At 32.2% G+C, this 11,779-nt stretch overlaps 1 protein-coding gene across 5 annotated transcripts in view; it reads right to left on the bottom strand.

The window, feature by feature from the left end:
• Positions 1-359: 359 nt before the first annotated feature.
• Positions 360-11,779, bottom strand: part of PCGF5 (polycomb group ring finger 5) — a 117,485-nt gene continuing 106,065 nt past the window's right edge. For 4 of the 5 annotated variants that reach the window (XM_063102201.1, XM_063102205.1, XM_063102204.1 and 1 more), the window contains one exon: positions 5,288-6,200. In XM_063102201.1, the coding sequence (XP_062958271.1) occupies positions 6,153-6,200 (48 nt within the window). In that variant the 3' untranslated portion in view covers positions 5,288-6,152. Of the gene's footprint in view, positions 2,625-5,287; positions 6,201-11,779 lie in introns of those variants that run through there. The other variant, XR_010024044.1, reaches the window with a different exon arrangement.

The raw sequence follows: 11,779 nt of genomic DNA, 5'->3' as shown, positions 1-11,779 counted from the left end.
TTCAATTACTTGGGTCTTTCTATTTAATAAAACAAAGCTATGTTATCTAAATGGCTGAAGGAAACAGTCTTTATTTCAATCACTTGGGTCTTTCTTTGATCCCTAATTACCTTCAAAAGAATCTTTGGATTTGATTAATCTAACAAAACAAATTCTTCTAGAGTGTGTGTGTGTATACACCTTAAGAATTATTTGAGGAACAGTCTGCCATCTTAAAACTAAACAGCTGAAGAATCTTTAGAAAATGTTTATGAACTCAATAAAACTTTCCATAGGAGTAGTACTTAAAGGAGACATTTTTAATGGAGGTTGCATTTATAGCTACTAATATTAAAGATGACAAACAACAATAAACTTCAATCAAATTTTTAATAACAAAGATACTATATTTTTAACATGGTCAAATATACTTGGCTAAGTCCAAATTAAAAAAAAAAAATGTATCTAGCCCAACAGTACAATCATACAGCTTTGTACACAACATTCCATAGATCAACAGAAAATACATTTGAGCACAAAAATAAAAAATATTTAAAGAGAATCTCTAAGCAGCATTTTATTTCTGCAAAACAGACATATATCTTGTACTGATTAAATATCTACAAGTGCTTCTCCTTTACAAAAATACATATATTCTTAATAGACTAAGTCATTAACAATGACCTGGTAATTCTTTCACTTCAATTTGAATGATTTATAAGCTAAATCTTACAACCACAAAAAGGTTTTTATTTGTATTAAGATGTTACCACTTTTGACAAAAAGCTTAAAATATTTTATATTTCAAAGGAAAATTAGCAACATAACTTTACAATATATTCTATGATAGTTTTATTTATTGTGAGGGCTACTCTATTAAAAACTGATGATCGCTGTTGTGTTGCGCAGATGCAGGAAAGCAGCAGAACACTGGTACTCCCCCCACAAGCTCTTGTCGTGGACCACAGCTTCATAAGGACACTTAGGCCCCCACCCCCATTCTAAAAAATACAGCAAAAGAAAACCGATCCCAAACAATGTTCGGCTGATCCTTTTACGTTTTTAATGTGTACAACTCCTGCTCCAGTGATTGATGTGAAGTGTGTGGATAAATCAATCTGTTTATTACTTCATTACCCAGAAATACTTCAGCTTCATTTGTACTAGATTAGTTTCTTATTCCATGAAGCTCTTTCAGATGGAAGAAAACTAGACCCAGTATTTAACATATATGTTTTACTTGATTCTAGATCTAAAGATAATTAAAATTAACAAGCATTTCTGAGAAATCAGTCTGCTTTGAATCATAGAAAAAGGGGCATAATGAGTATACAGACATTTCAAAAAAGCATTTAAAATAATTATTTTTAAGTTTAATTTTATAACTTTCTATACAGAAAGTGCTCGAGCATTTTAATTTTATTTGAAAACATAAGGACAGTAAGTAAACACCACTATCTGTGAAAACTGTATTACACTAGGAAGAGAATCACTTTTAAATTATTGGAAAAACAACATTGCTTTATGAAAAACAAAAACAATGAAAACCCTGTATTGTATATTTAAGTACATTTTAATGAACTTTCAATCTGATGTATTCCATCAAAATACTACTGAACTAGGTTTATCAAGTAAATCCAGAAAGCTGGTTATTTTGTGCTTTGAAATGGTTTCTGAGTCTCTAGTGTATTTAATATTTTTCAACTGTTCATAAACAAGATCTAGCAGACATACTCCTTACTGCTTCCCAAACTATAGGGATATATATCTTAAAATAATATTAGTATTTCAAGGTATTGTGTGTCTAGTCCAGAAAATTAAAGTTATGGCAAATTCATTCATTTTTGAAATTCCTCCAACCAACCAACACTGTACTGGTACAAATCTTAGCTTGCAGGAAAATTCCTTATGATAAACCAGAGTATGCATCATTTTTAGCCTATCCAAGGAGGTTTACCTAGTGACCTATCAGAAAGACTTTATGAGTTTTACCTTTAAAGTGGCCCACAGCATGAATTCCCTAGGAGAAAAGGTATAAGGAGGGTACTGAACTTCCTCCTGATGTACATGCTTGTTCTGTGACCCATTTTGCAAAATCTGGCTATGTGGCTAAATTTTAATAATAATAATAATAATAATAATAATAATAATAATTGCTGAGAAACAAGACAGAGCTGCTTTTTAAGGAAAAACAAAACAAAACAAAACAAAAAACCAAAAAAAGGCCCTTATGAAAACTTTGCTTTTTAACATAGAAAAATTACTTACGTAAGTCCAACAGAATATACTATTTTCTATACAAGTAAGCATGTCAATACTTTTGCCAAAGTCTGTCTTTAATAAAATTTCTCATATTACTAAGAACCCAGAATCCAAATAATTGTAATTTTAGTTTATACTGCCTCCATGGAACAAAAAACTTCTCAAATTAAAATTTAAAATCTCAATTTCAATTTTCTTTGCAAAGTATGTATTTCTCTCACTTTTCCATGGAATAAAAAAATTCTCAAATTAAAACTTAAAATCTCAATTTCAATTTTCTTTGCAAAGTATGTATTTCTCTCACTTTTCATCCAGAAGGAGGCTATTTGTTGTGTTTCTCTCTTTCTCACCTTTGAGGATTTCCTAAGATCTGTCAGATGGTGCTGAAAAACAATGAACATATTTGAAAGGGAAGTGTGCTCTGATTATTGCAAGAAAAGCCTGCGTTTGACTCATCTCACCAAGAAAATTCAGTTTAAAGCCTTTCTTTGGTGATATTTCAGCATTTATCAAGGTTATTGCCTGACCATATAAAATTAAATTGCAACCCCCAAATTTCCAACCTCCGAACTGTTAAAACTGTCTCTTCAGCATGGTTATTAATTAACAGTAAAATGTCTTTGGTGATATCTATATTCTTATGAAAATCTTTCAAAAAGAGAGTACTCTAACTTACTAGCGCCTATTTAGATACAAAACCATTCATAAGAGACAGGTACAGATAAATCAAACTTCATGCAGTAAATCTAAAACAGAAATGCACTTTAGCAATGAGGCACTTTCTCTTAAATATTTCAGTAAAGCTAAACAGTTCACAATATTATATAACATACTTATTTTTTCTTAAATAATGTTTAAATTTAGATTACATTTGAGTGTTTAATGTAGTTGAGCAAATTCATTGCATTTATAAAATGTGGCATATCAGAATGGGGTAGATGTTCAGTCAAAAGACATGATTCATACTGCCCACACCCCGGACTGAACATTACCTCATCAATGAGCCTCTTAGTTTATGTTTTCATACTTCTTAAAAGTGTCTTGTCAATCTAGAGAAAAGGCCATATTTTGATTTCTCTATTAACTGATGTGATTAATTAACATGATGTTTATAAACCACAGGAATTCTTTATATCCAAGGTTTCTTGACCATTTTATACGTATAATTTCTAAGGCAGATAAAACAGATAACAACATCTTTTATGGAAGTAAAATTCTTTCAGTTTATTGCTTAAAGAGACAACAGAGAGAGAAAAACTTAATTTAGTTTTATGTATTCTCCAATTTTAAAGATTCAGATGATTATTCCTATAGGTTATTTATATAAAGAGTTTGCTTTATAAGCACCCTAAATTTAAAAAAGCTAACCACAAAAGTTGCCTGTACATTTTTTCCATACCTGGTTTCTTTCAAATTCTACAACTGGACTTAGTGGATAATGAACTGGGGATTGGGAGTTAGTGTATTACTAGACACAAAAGTAGTCCCATACTTAGAAAGTCATAGTTAAATACCAAAAGAGGTCAGCTGAAGTCTGTGGTTCTACTAGTAATACCCTGTCACTTGGGCCATCAAAAAGTGTGTATCTTTCCTTAAATGACAACTGATCCTTTCCTTATGTAAGGTTTTCACATGTTTTGGCACATATTCCATTACATTTCAATAAAAATGCTAATGCATTAGCAGTTAATAAAGGAGTTTTATATAAAACTATTCTCAGTTCTGTAATTGCTTCCTATATATTTCCTTGGAAAATAGTGAAAGTGCATATAATCAGGCAACAGACCAAATTTAAAGAGATCTTGTATATAAAACTCATTTATGGCCATAAGTTTTGGCTGAGGAGTCAAAACATGCAAGTCTTACCTGTGGTTTTTTAAATGTACTCTTACATGTTCATTTTGAGTTAAGTTAATTAAAATTAACTTCCATACGTAAAACACTGTTTTAATCACTGTCCTAAATGTGACAAGTTTATAATAATTTTTAAAAAGTTCTTAGGGATGTCTGGGAACTGAGTTTCACAGCATAGCAAAATAATTTCTGTAGCTAGATAATAAATTCAGTTTCTGGTTGAGTGTAATGGTCTTTTCCAACCATTTAAAGAGTTAATGAAAATCTGCCTTTTAAATTCTGTTTGTGAGCCCTTCCAAGAACAATCTAACAAAATCAAGAAAGTATTGCCGTAACCTCTTCCACAAAAGTCAGAACAACAGAAAAACTTAATACAGATTTTTTGACTTGAAAAAAAAGACATAAGGAAAAGATAATTATGAAGTTTCAAGCCTTTTACACTGTGAAATGCGTCAAGATTTAGCTGTACTCTGTATGTTTCTTAGAGTTGTACAGTCTTATTTCTAAGAAGCATTTTGAAATTCAGAAGGCATTAATTTGTGATACATTTTACTGGAAAATGTAACACATCTACCATGTATACAGTATAAAAACTAAACCATGTGTTTAACACACAGATTGTGCTCATGTCAGATTTCTAAAACAAATATTTTTCCTAACTTTCAAGATTTTTTCCTAAGTTTCAGAGGTTAATTTGTTTCAAAGCAATTAATATAACAATTTCCAAAGAAGTTTTATGAAAACAACTATAAGTTTTAAAAGGTTTTAAATGAAGTTTTTCATATAATTTAAGGTAACAAGACTTTCTTTGACTCGCAGACTAATCCCAAAATGAATGGAAAACTTAACAAAACTGCAAAATCAAGGACATTATTATAGCTCTGACTTTAATGAACTCACGTATAAAACAATAATCCCATTTCCCCTGATTACTATAGGACCTAAAATATTTTCAAACCATTAATTTTGGTTAGCATATTTATCTTCTACACTGCATTTAGTCTATTTTATGCATATGGAAATGTGATAGGTAACTAACAGTTTTAATCTACAACTGTTTGGAGACTTTTGAAAATCCATAGAATAGCTACTATCTGCTCTAAAAATCCTAATACTTAAAATCATCATAACCCTCTGCATGCCACAATGACATATACCTAAGGCCAACTTAAAAAGAGAAACAAAGCACTCATTAAATGACACCAACAATGTAATGATACATAAATAAAATTGGCTACACGATGAAGTTTCATGGAGCAGCACCTGCTTGTCATAAGGCATTATGAAAGATTAACCTTACTTACACATTAATTTTATTAGAAGTAAATGTAATCAGCTGCCAACATTTCAAATGGTTGTGAATCTAACTTCAGTTCTCCAAGAAGTCACATACATTTTCAATCTGGAGGGCTAACACGCCTTCCTTGTGCAATTGGTAGACTACAAAGACAGATGCTTAGAATGTCTACAATTATGATGTGCTCTAATGTTAAAGAATAATTGGAATTCTTTTCCAAAGGACTTGCACACTCAAGAATTAACTGTTTTTTACACAAAAAGTTTACCAAGAACAGGACAGTGGCTCAAAACCACTTTTCTAAATATATTTCCATACAAAATAATTTCAAGATATGATTATTAGTTTCTTGTACAGTACTCTAGTTAAACAAGAATAAAATAAGTGTGAAAATTGCAATACCACAAAAATTGAGCCATTTTACTAGTATAATTAAACATTAGAACAATCTGGAAACAGGCAAGCAAAATATTCAGAAGGCGGAATCATGGCTGCACACCTAACTGATTTCAACCATGACTTGCACATTGTGAGACAGCACAAATACCTTATGAAGACGGTTCAGTAGCAGAATGGCACTTGGTTTGCTCTTAATAGAAACAACATGAATGCAACTGACAATTTAGAGACAGAAATGGCCTTATTTGCATGCTGAAAATCTGGTTGTGTCCCTCTAGTCCACATACCGTTCACTGTGCAATCTGTTGACGAGTAAACAAATAGTGCAGGATTCATCTCAGTGAGATCTAGACCCCTTGGTCTAACCAAAATCAATTCTTGGTCGATACTGCAATACCATAGGGTATGACTATAAAATAAAAACAGATCATGAATAAGACTGTTTATATAAAAACAATATAGATAGTTTATATACAAGAGATTTTAAGAATTTGGGGTTATAATTTACAATCTTTCTTGGTACTACTGATTACAACAGTTAAGATTTAAATTAACATTAAAACTCTTTCTTTTGATTGCCATTATTTTTCTAGAATCAGTCAAGTTTTCAATAATATAGAGGAAAGGTCAAGTTCAAAGGCCTATAGACATCATATAGGTTGCATATGTGACTAGTATTAGTGTAAAAGTTAGGAAGAGATAAGGCCTGTGGAGGATGAAAGCTACAAGCCCTGCTTACACGTGTTCATAGCTGCTGCTCGGGAGAGCCCAGTAAGTCACAAATTAACAGACACCCCTGCTATGAATCTATGAAACTGGAGTAATTTTCATAAATCATATATACATATCTATATCTATCTATATCTATCTATTTTTTTTTTTACAAGTTTGACACTTTTTAGTATTTAAAATCTATTTTAACAGTCCTTTAAGAATATTGAAAATAAAGTAGCTAATTGTTACATGAAACATTTAGGTCACTTCTTCCTTTCAATAGTCAGTTGATACTACTGAATATTCTGATTTGACCATTACATAATATAGTTGATGAGTTCATACTGTTCTTCAAGTTGCTCTATGTAGAAAAGGTGTCATACAACCAACTGCCATGCAGTAGTAGAGAGGAAACAGTTTTTTGCCAAAGACATTATCTCTGCATCTGTTTTTACCCTCTTCATATCATAAAGAACCAAAACATCCCAAAGTCATAAAGGGTCTGGAGAACCAATGGTTTTCCTTTTCTTAAAGCTGCAAATTCCCCTTTTTAAACTGAAATTTGAGGAATTACTTTTATGGAAACAAGAAAGGGCTGAGATGAACATGTTTCTCTGTCTTAGTGTAGGTAAAAGCAAAAATCCAGTACAGAGAACTTTGTCTTCTTTCACATAGATGAAGAGGGATAGACTGAGATTCTACAATCCTGAAAATGACCATTTCAGTATTTATCACAGCTATGCGACATACTGAGACGACTCGATGTTAGAGTCTCTTACCACTCAGGTCAGGATAGGACCAGAGGGTAGGAATACAAATGCCCCGTGTCTTGCTCTCCCAGCTGCAGAAGTAAGGCAGATGTCGCTGCCAGCTTTCCAAGGGCTGGAGTAAAAGTCTCAGACAGTCTTTCAGGGTTTCCATGGTCTAACTATTTGGTATTAATTTTGTTTTTATTTTAAACTTTATTGAGTTCCCTCTGAATTAGGTTATCTAGGAGTAGGGCACAGAAAACTGCATTTTACAAAACTCTCTGGGTGTTTCCGAAGCCTAGTCAGATTCTGAGGCTACCGCATAGATATCCTGTCTTAACTTTACTAATTGCCATTCTACCTTCCCCAACCCACAGCTTGCCCTTCACTATCATCATCTATCTAGCTTTGCTTTCCACTCCTGATTCTGTTGAATTTGCACTTTCTAAAAATAACTGTCACTCATTTTAGAATACATTCAACATAAACAGAAGTATCCATCACCAATCTATTAGAGATAAATTTAGGGAAGTAAAACAGCTTGGCTGACATTGGTTGGGATTTTCTCAGTTTTTGGCTGAGAATGGTTTGTTTTCCCTACCAAGTAATGATTTGTGTTTGTTTTATAACAACACATGAAGTTTAATAATTTTATTGAAATATGCCATAACACTGAAAATTGTTAAGATATACCTTAGTTCTATGTTTCAGTTTGCTTTCTGAAGTAAAATGGCATTGCACTTACAATAATGAAATATGACATATCATTACCTCTTAGTGTTAAGTAACATGGTTGCACTGAACGGACCTATATTTTAGAGTTTCTAATCCTCAAGTCTCATTATGTAATAAAAACAAAGAATAGATACTTCCAAAATACACTTTTCAAATGTGAAAATTTTAGAAAATGATAAAACTGTCTTTGATTGACATACTTTTTTCCCTTAAGGGAAAATTCTTTCTATCATAAAAGTAACTTGCTTTTATTGCAGATTTGGAAAATATAGAAAAGCACCAAGAAAAAAAGGAAAATTACTTAAACTCTACCCTCTGAAGATTACCACCATAATGTCAGTGTATATTCTCCTAGTCTTTTTATCTACATTTTTTTTTTCAAAACTGGAATCACGCTAAACATACTATTTGGTATCACTTAAAAATCTGTCCATTTAAAAATTCTGTAAACATATTTCCACACTACTTAACATAGTCCTAAATGATCATTTTTAAAGGCTGCTATTATAGAAATGATCCATAAGTTACCAATAAGTCTCCTTTTTCTATACATCTGAGTTTATTCCAATTTTTTTTTTTTTTTTTTTTTGCTATTACAAATTAATCTTGACCCAATGATCTGTTTCTCCCTGTGCCCCCCCATGGGTCCCAAAAAGTGAAACTGCTGGTTCAAACTGCATACACATTTAAAATGGCTTTTTGATAAATACTGAGAGAAAGTTGTTCTGTTTTTACATTTCCAAAAGAAATATGATCACCCATTTCTCCACAGTCTTGTCAATAATGAGTACTATCCCTTCCCCCTTTTAATTTGGCAATTTGATATGCATAAAATAGTATTTCATTTCTTGACTTAGAAGTTAATTGTTTTCATATGCTTATTAGCCAATTGTGTTTCCTTCTTTTGTAACTTGCCTGATCATGCCCTTTGCTCATTTTTCTATGAAAAGTTGGGCTTTCTCTTACAAAATTTACATAATTTTTGGGCCGGCCCGTGGCTCACTCGGGAGAGTACGGTGCTGATAACACCAAGGCCCCGGGTTCAAGGGATGGCCGGTTCGCTCACTGGCTGAGTGTGGTGCTCACAACACCAAGTCAAGGGTTAAGATCCCCTTACCGGTCATTTAAAAAAAAAAAAAAAAAAAAAAAAAAAATTTACATAATTTTTTTTTTTTTTTTTTTTTTTTTTTGGTAGTTGGGTTAGTCAGTCTGGGGATCTGAACCCTTGACTTTGGTGTTATAACATTGCAATCTAACAACTGAGTTAATTGGCCAGCCCTAAATTCTTTATAACACTTAAAACACTAAACTTTTCTCTGTCATATATTGCAACTATTTCTTTGGTTATGATACTTTTGTCATGTACTTTTCAATATCAATAGTCAACTCAATTCGTTTGTTTTAAACAGGTACAATGTGAAATGCCATACCCACTCTCTGAGATCAGTTATTCAACTATATTAACTTAATCTTTTATGGTATCATTTTTAATACTACCATTAAGCCATCAGAAACGTATATTGGTTTACAATTCGGAGTGTGGATTGAAGCCCCCTCCAACCCTACAACAGTCTCAGTACAATTAATTGTAAAAAGTTCTACTAGATCTTCACCCCACCCCCACACTTACATTTCTGAGTTCACTATTAGCAACTACCCTCTTCTGTACTGTTTCTGCTCCAGCCCCACTGGCCTCCTTGCAATTCTCAAACAACCAGACATAATCACCTCTCAGGGACTTTGCAGTGTGTTCCTTCAGTCCTGAGTGCTCTACTCCAGATATACACATGGCTACTTATTTCACTTCCTTTCAATCAAACATCACCACCTCAAAGAGGCCTATCCCTTAGCTATCTGACCAAAAATATCCTATTTTTGTACTTTAATCTTTCTTCTAACACTATAAATTGTACTTGTTTACTTTTCATCTGTTACCATCATAAGAATGTAAGTTCCTTGAGAGAAAAGATTTGTGTTCATTTTTACTTTTGTGTCTCCAGGGGCCGCCTAGAAGAGTGCCCAGAGCAAAACAAGTGCTCAGTAGATAGCTGTTAAATGAATCTTTTTTCTCTATTAATTTGAAATACTCTTTTTATAGACTCATACAAACTAGTCTGTTCCTGAGCTACTCTTTTTATTCATGTGTCTGTGTTTAAGATATACCTATGTTAATTACTTCAGCTTTAAAATAATTTTAGTGTGTGGCAATGCACTTGCCCCCAATTACTCATTTTAAAAATGTGACTGACCAGAAGCACCTGTCTATATTTCCTGACAAACTTTAGAATGACTGACTTTGTCAAGTTAAACTAGAATCTGGTAAAAGCGTCTTTGGAATTACATCTAACTTCATAATTTAATTGTAGAGAGAACTGACATCTCTATAATATTTAACATACTATTTAAATTGATTGTGTATGAAATGGAATTTTAGATATATGTGAGAAGGTCTTAGTATATATATATTTATACGCTGAAGTATTTACTGGTCAACTGTCCTGATACCTGTAATTTACTTTCAAATGATTGCACCAAAAAAAAAAAAAAAGTGTATATATGTGTGTGTGTGTGTATATATAGAGAGAGAGATTAGTAAGTTAAGAAGATGGGAAGAGTAAGAAAGGGGAAGAGGGAGCAGAAAATGTATCAAAATTTTAATTGGTGAATCTAGGTAAAGAATATTCCCTTATGTAATTATTTTAACTTTTTTGTTTAAAAAAAAAAAAAAAAAAAAGGACTACTACTCAGCCATAAAAAAGAATGAAATTCTACCATTTGTAGCAACATGGATAAACCTGGAGAAAATTATTCTAAGTGAAACAACCCAGGTACAGAAAGAGAAATACTGCATGTTCTCACTCATAACCATGAACTGAATCTATAAATAAACAAATGAACAATAAAGAGAGACAGAGAGAAAGAAACAACAATCACAGTAATACATTGTATTTTTGGAAAACTAGAGGTGGAAAAGGGGAGGGAAGGGTAGCTAATAAGGAACTGGTCAACGGGCACAAAGAATGATTGCATACTGTAATGATGAATAAGCTAATAACTATACTGACCTAACCAACACACACTGTACACAATTACCGAAAACCAATGTTGTACCCCACACGTATGCATTAAAAAAAATTCCACTTGATACACACACACACAAAAAAATTTAATGAAATGCTTTTTCAGCATCTACTGATGATTTTTGACTTAGTGTACATATGTATAAAATGTTTATTTTATATATATATATTTAAATCTATCCCCCCAATATTAAGCCATTCTTGCATTTCTGATAAAAAATACTATTAGGTTTTAATTTATTATTCTTTTAGTATATTAGTATATTATCTATCAGCTTAGTATTTAAATTCAAAACGAGATTTGGTACTAGTTCTCTAATTGCACACTGTCAGTTTTTGCTATCATGGCTATGTTACCTTTGTGAAATGAATTTGGAAGAATTCCATCTTTTTCAGTGATTTAAAACAATACATACAGCATGGGAATGATCCATTCCTTGAAAATTTGAGGGGTGACCATAAAACTATTTAGGTGTCCTTTGAGGAAGTCAGGGGTACATCCTATTAACTCAAAGTTCAATTTTCTTACAGGACTATAATCCATAAGGAAGTGTTGAAAAAAGGAAAAGAAATTTGTATGGACTTGGAGTTTGGTCTTATTCCAGCTGTTTGTTCTCTGATACTTTGGATCATGGCTTAAGAACATCTTCATTTCTAGTAAAATAAATAGACATTAATACCTAGAGTACAGCAGAAAGCCATGTATGTAT

The sequence above is a fragment of the Cynocephalus volans genome, chromosome 7, assembly GCF_027409185.1.
Source record: "Cynocephalus volans isolate mCynVol1 chromosome 7, mCynVol1.pri, whole genome shotgun sequence".
Classification (NCBI taxonomy): domain Eukaryota; kingdom Metazoa; phylum Chordata; class Mammalia; order Dermoptera; family Cynocephalidae; genus Cynocephalus; species Cynocephalus volans.
Note: the sequence above shows the minus strand (reverse complement) of the source record. Positions and strands in the feature narration are given on the sequence as shown.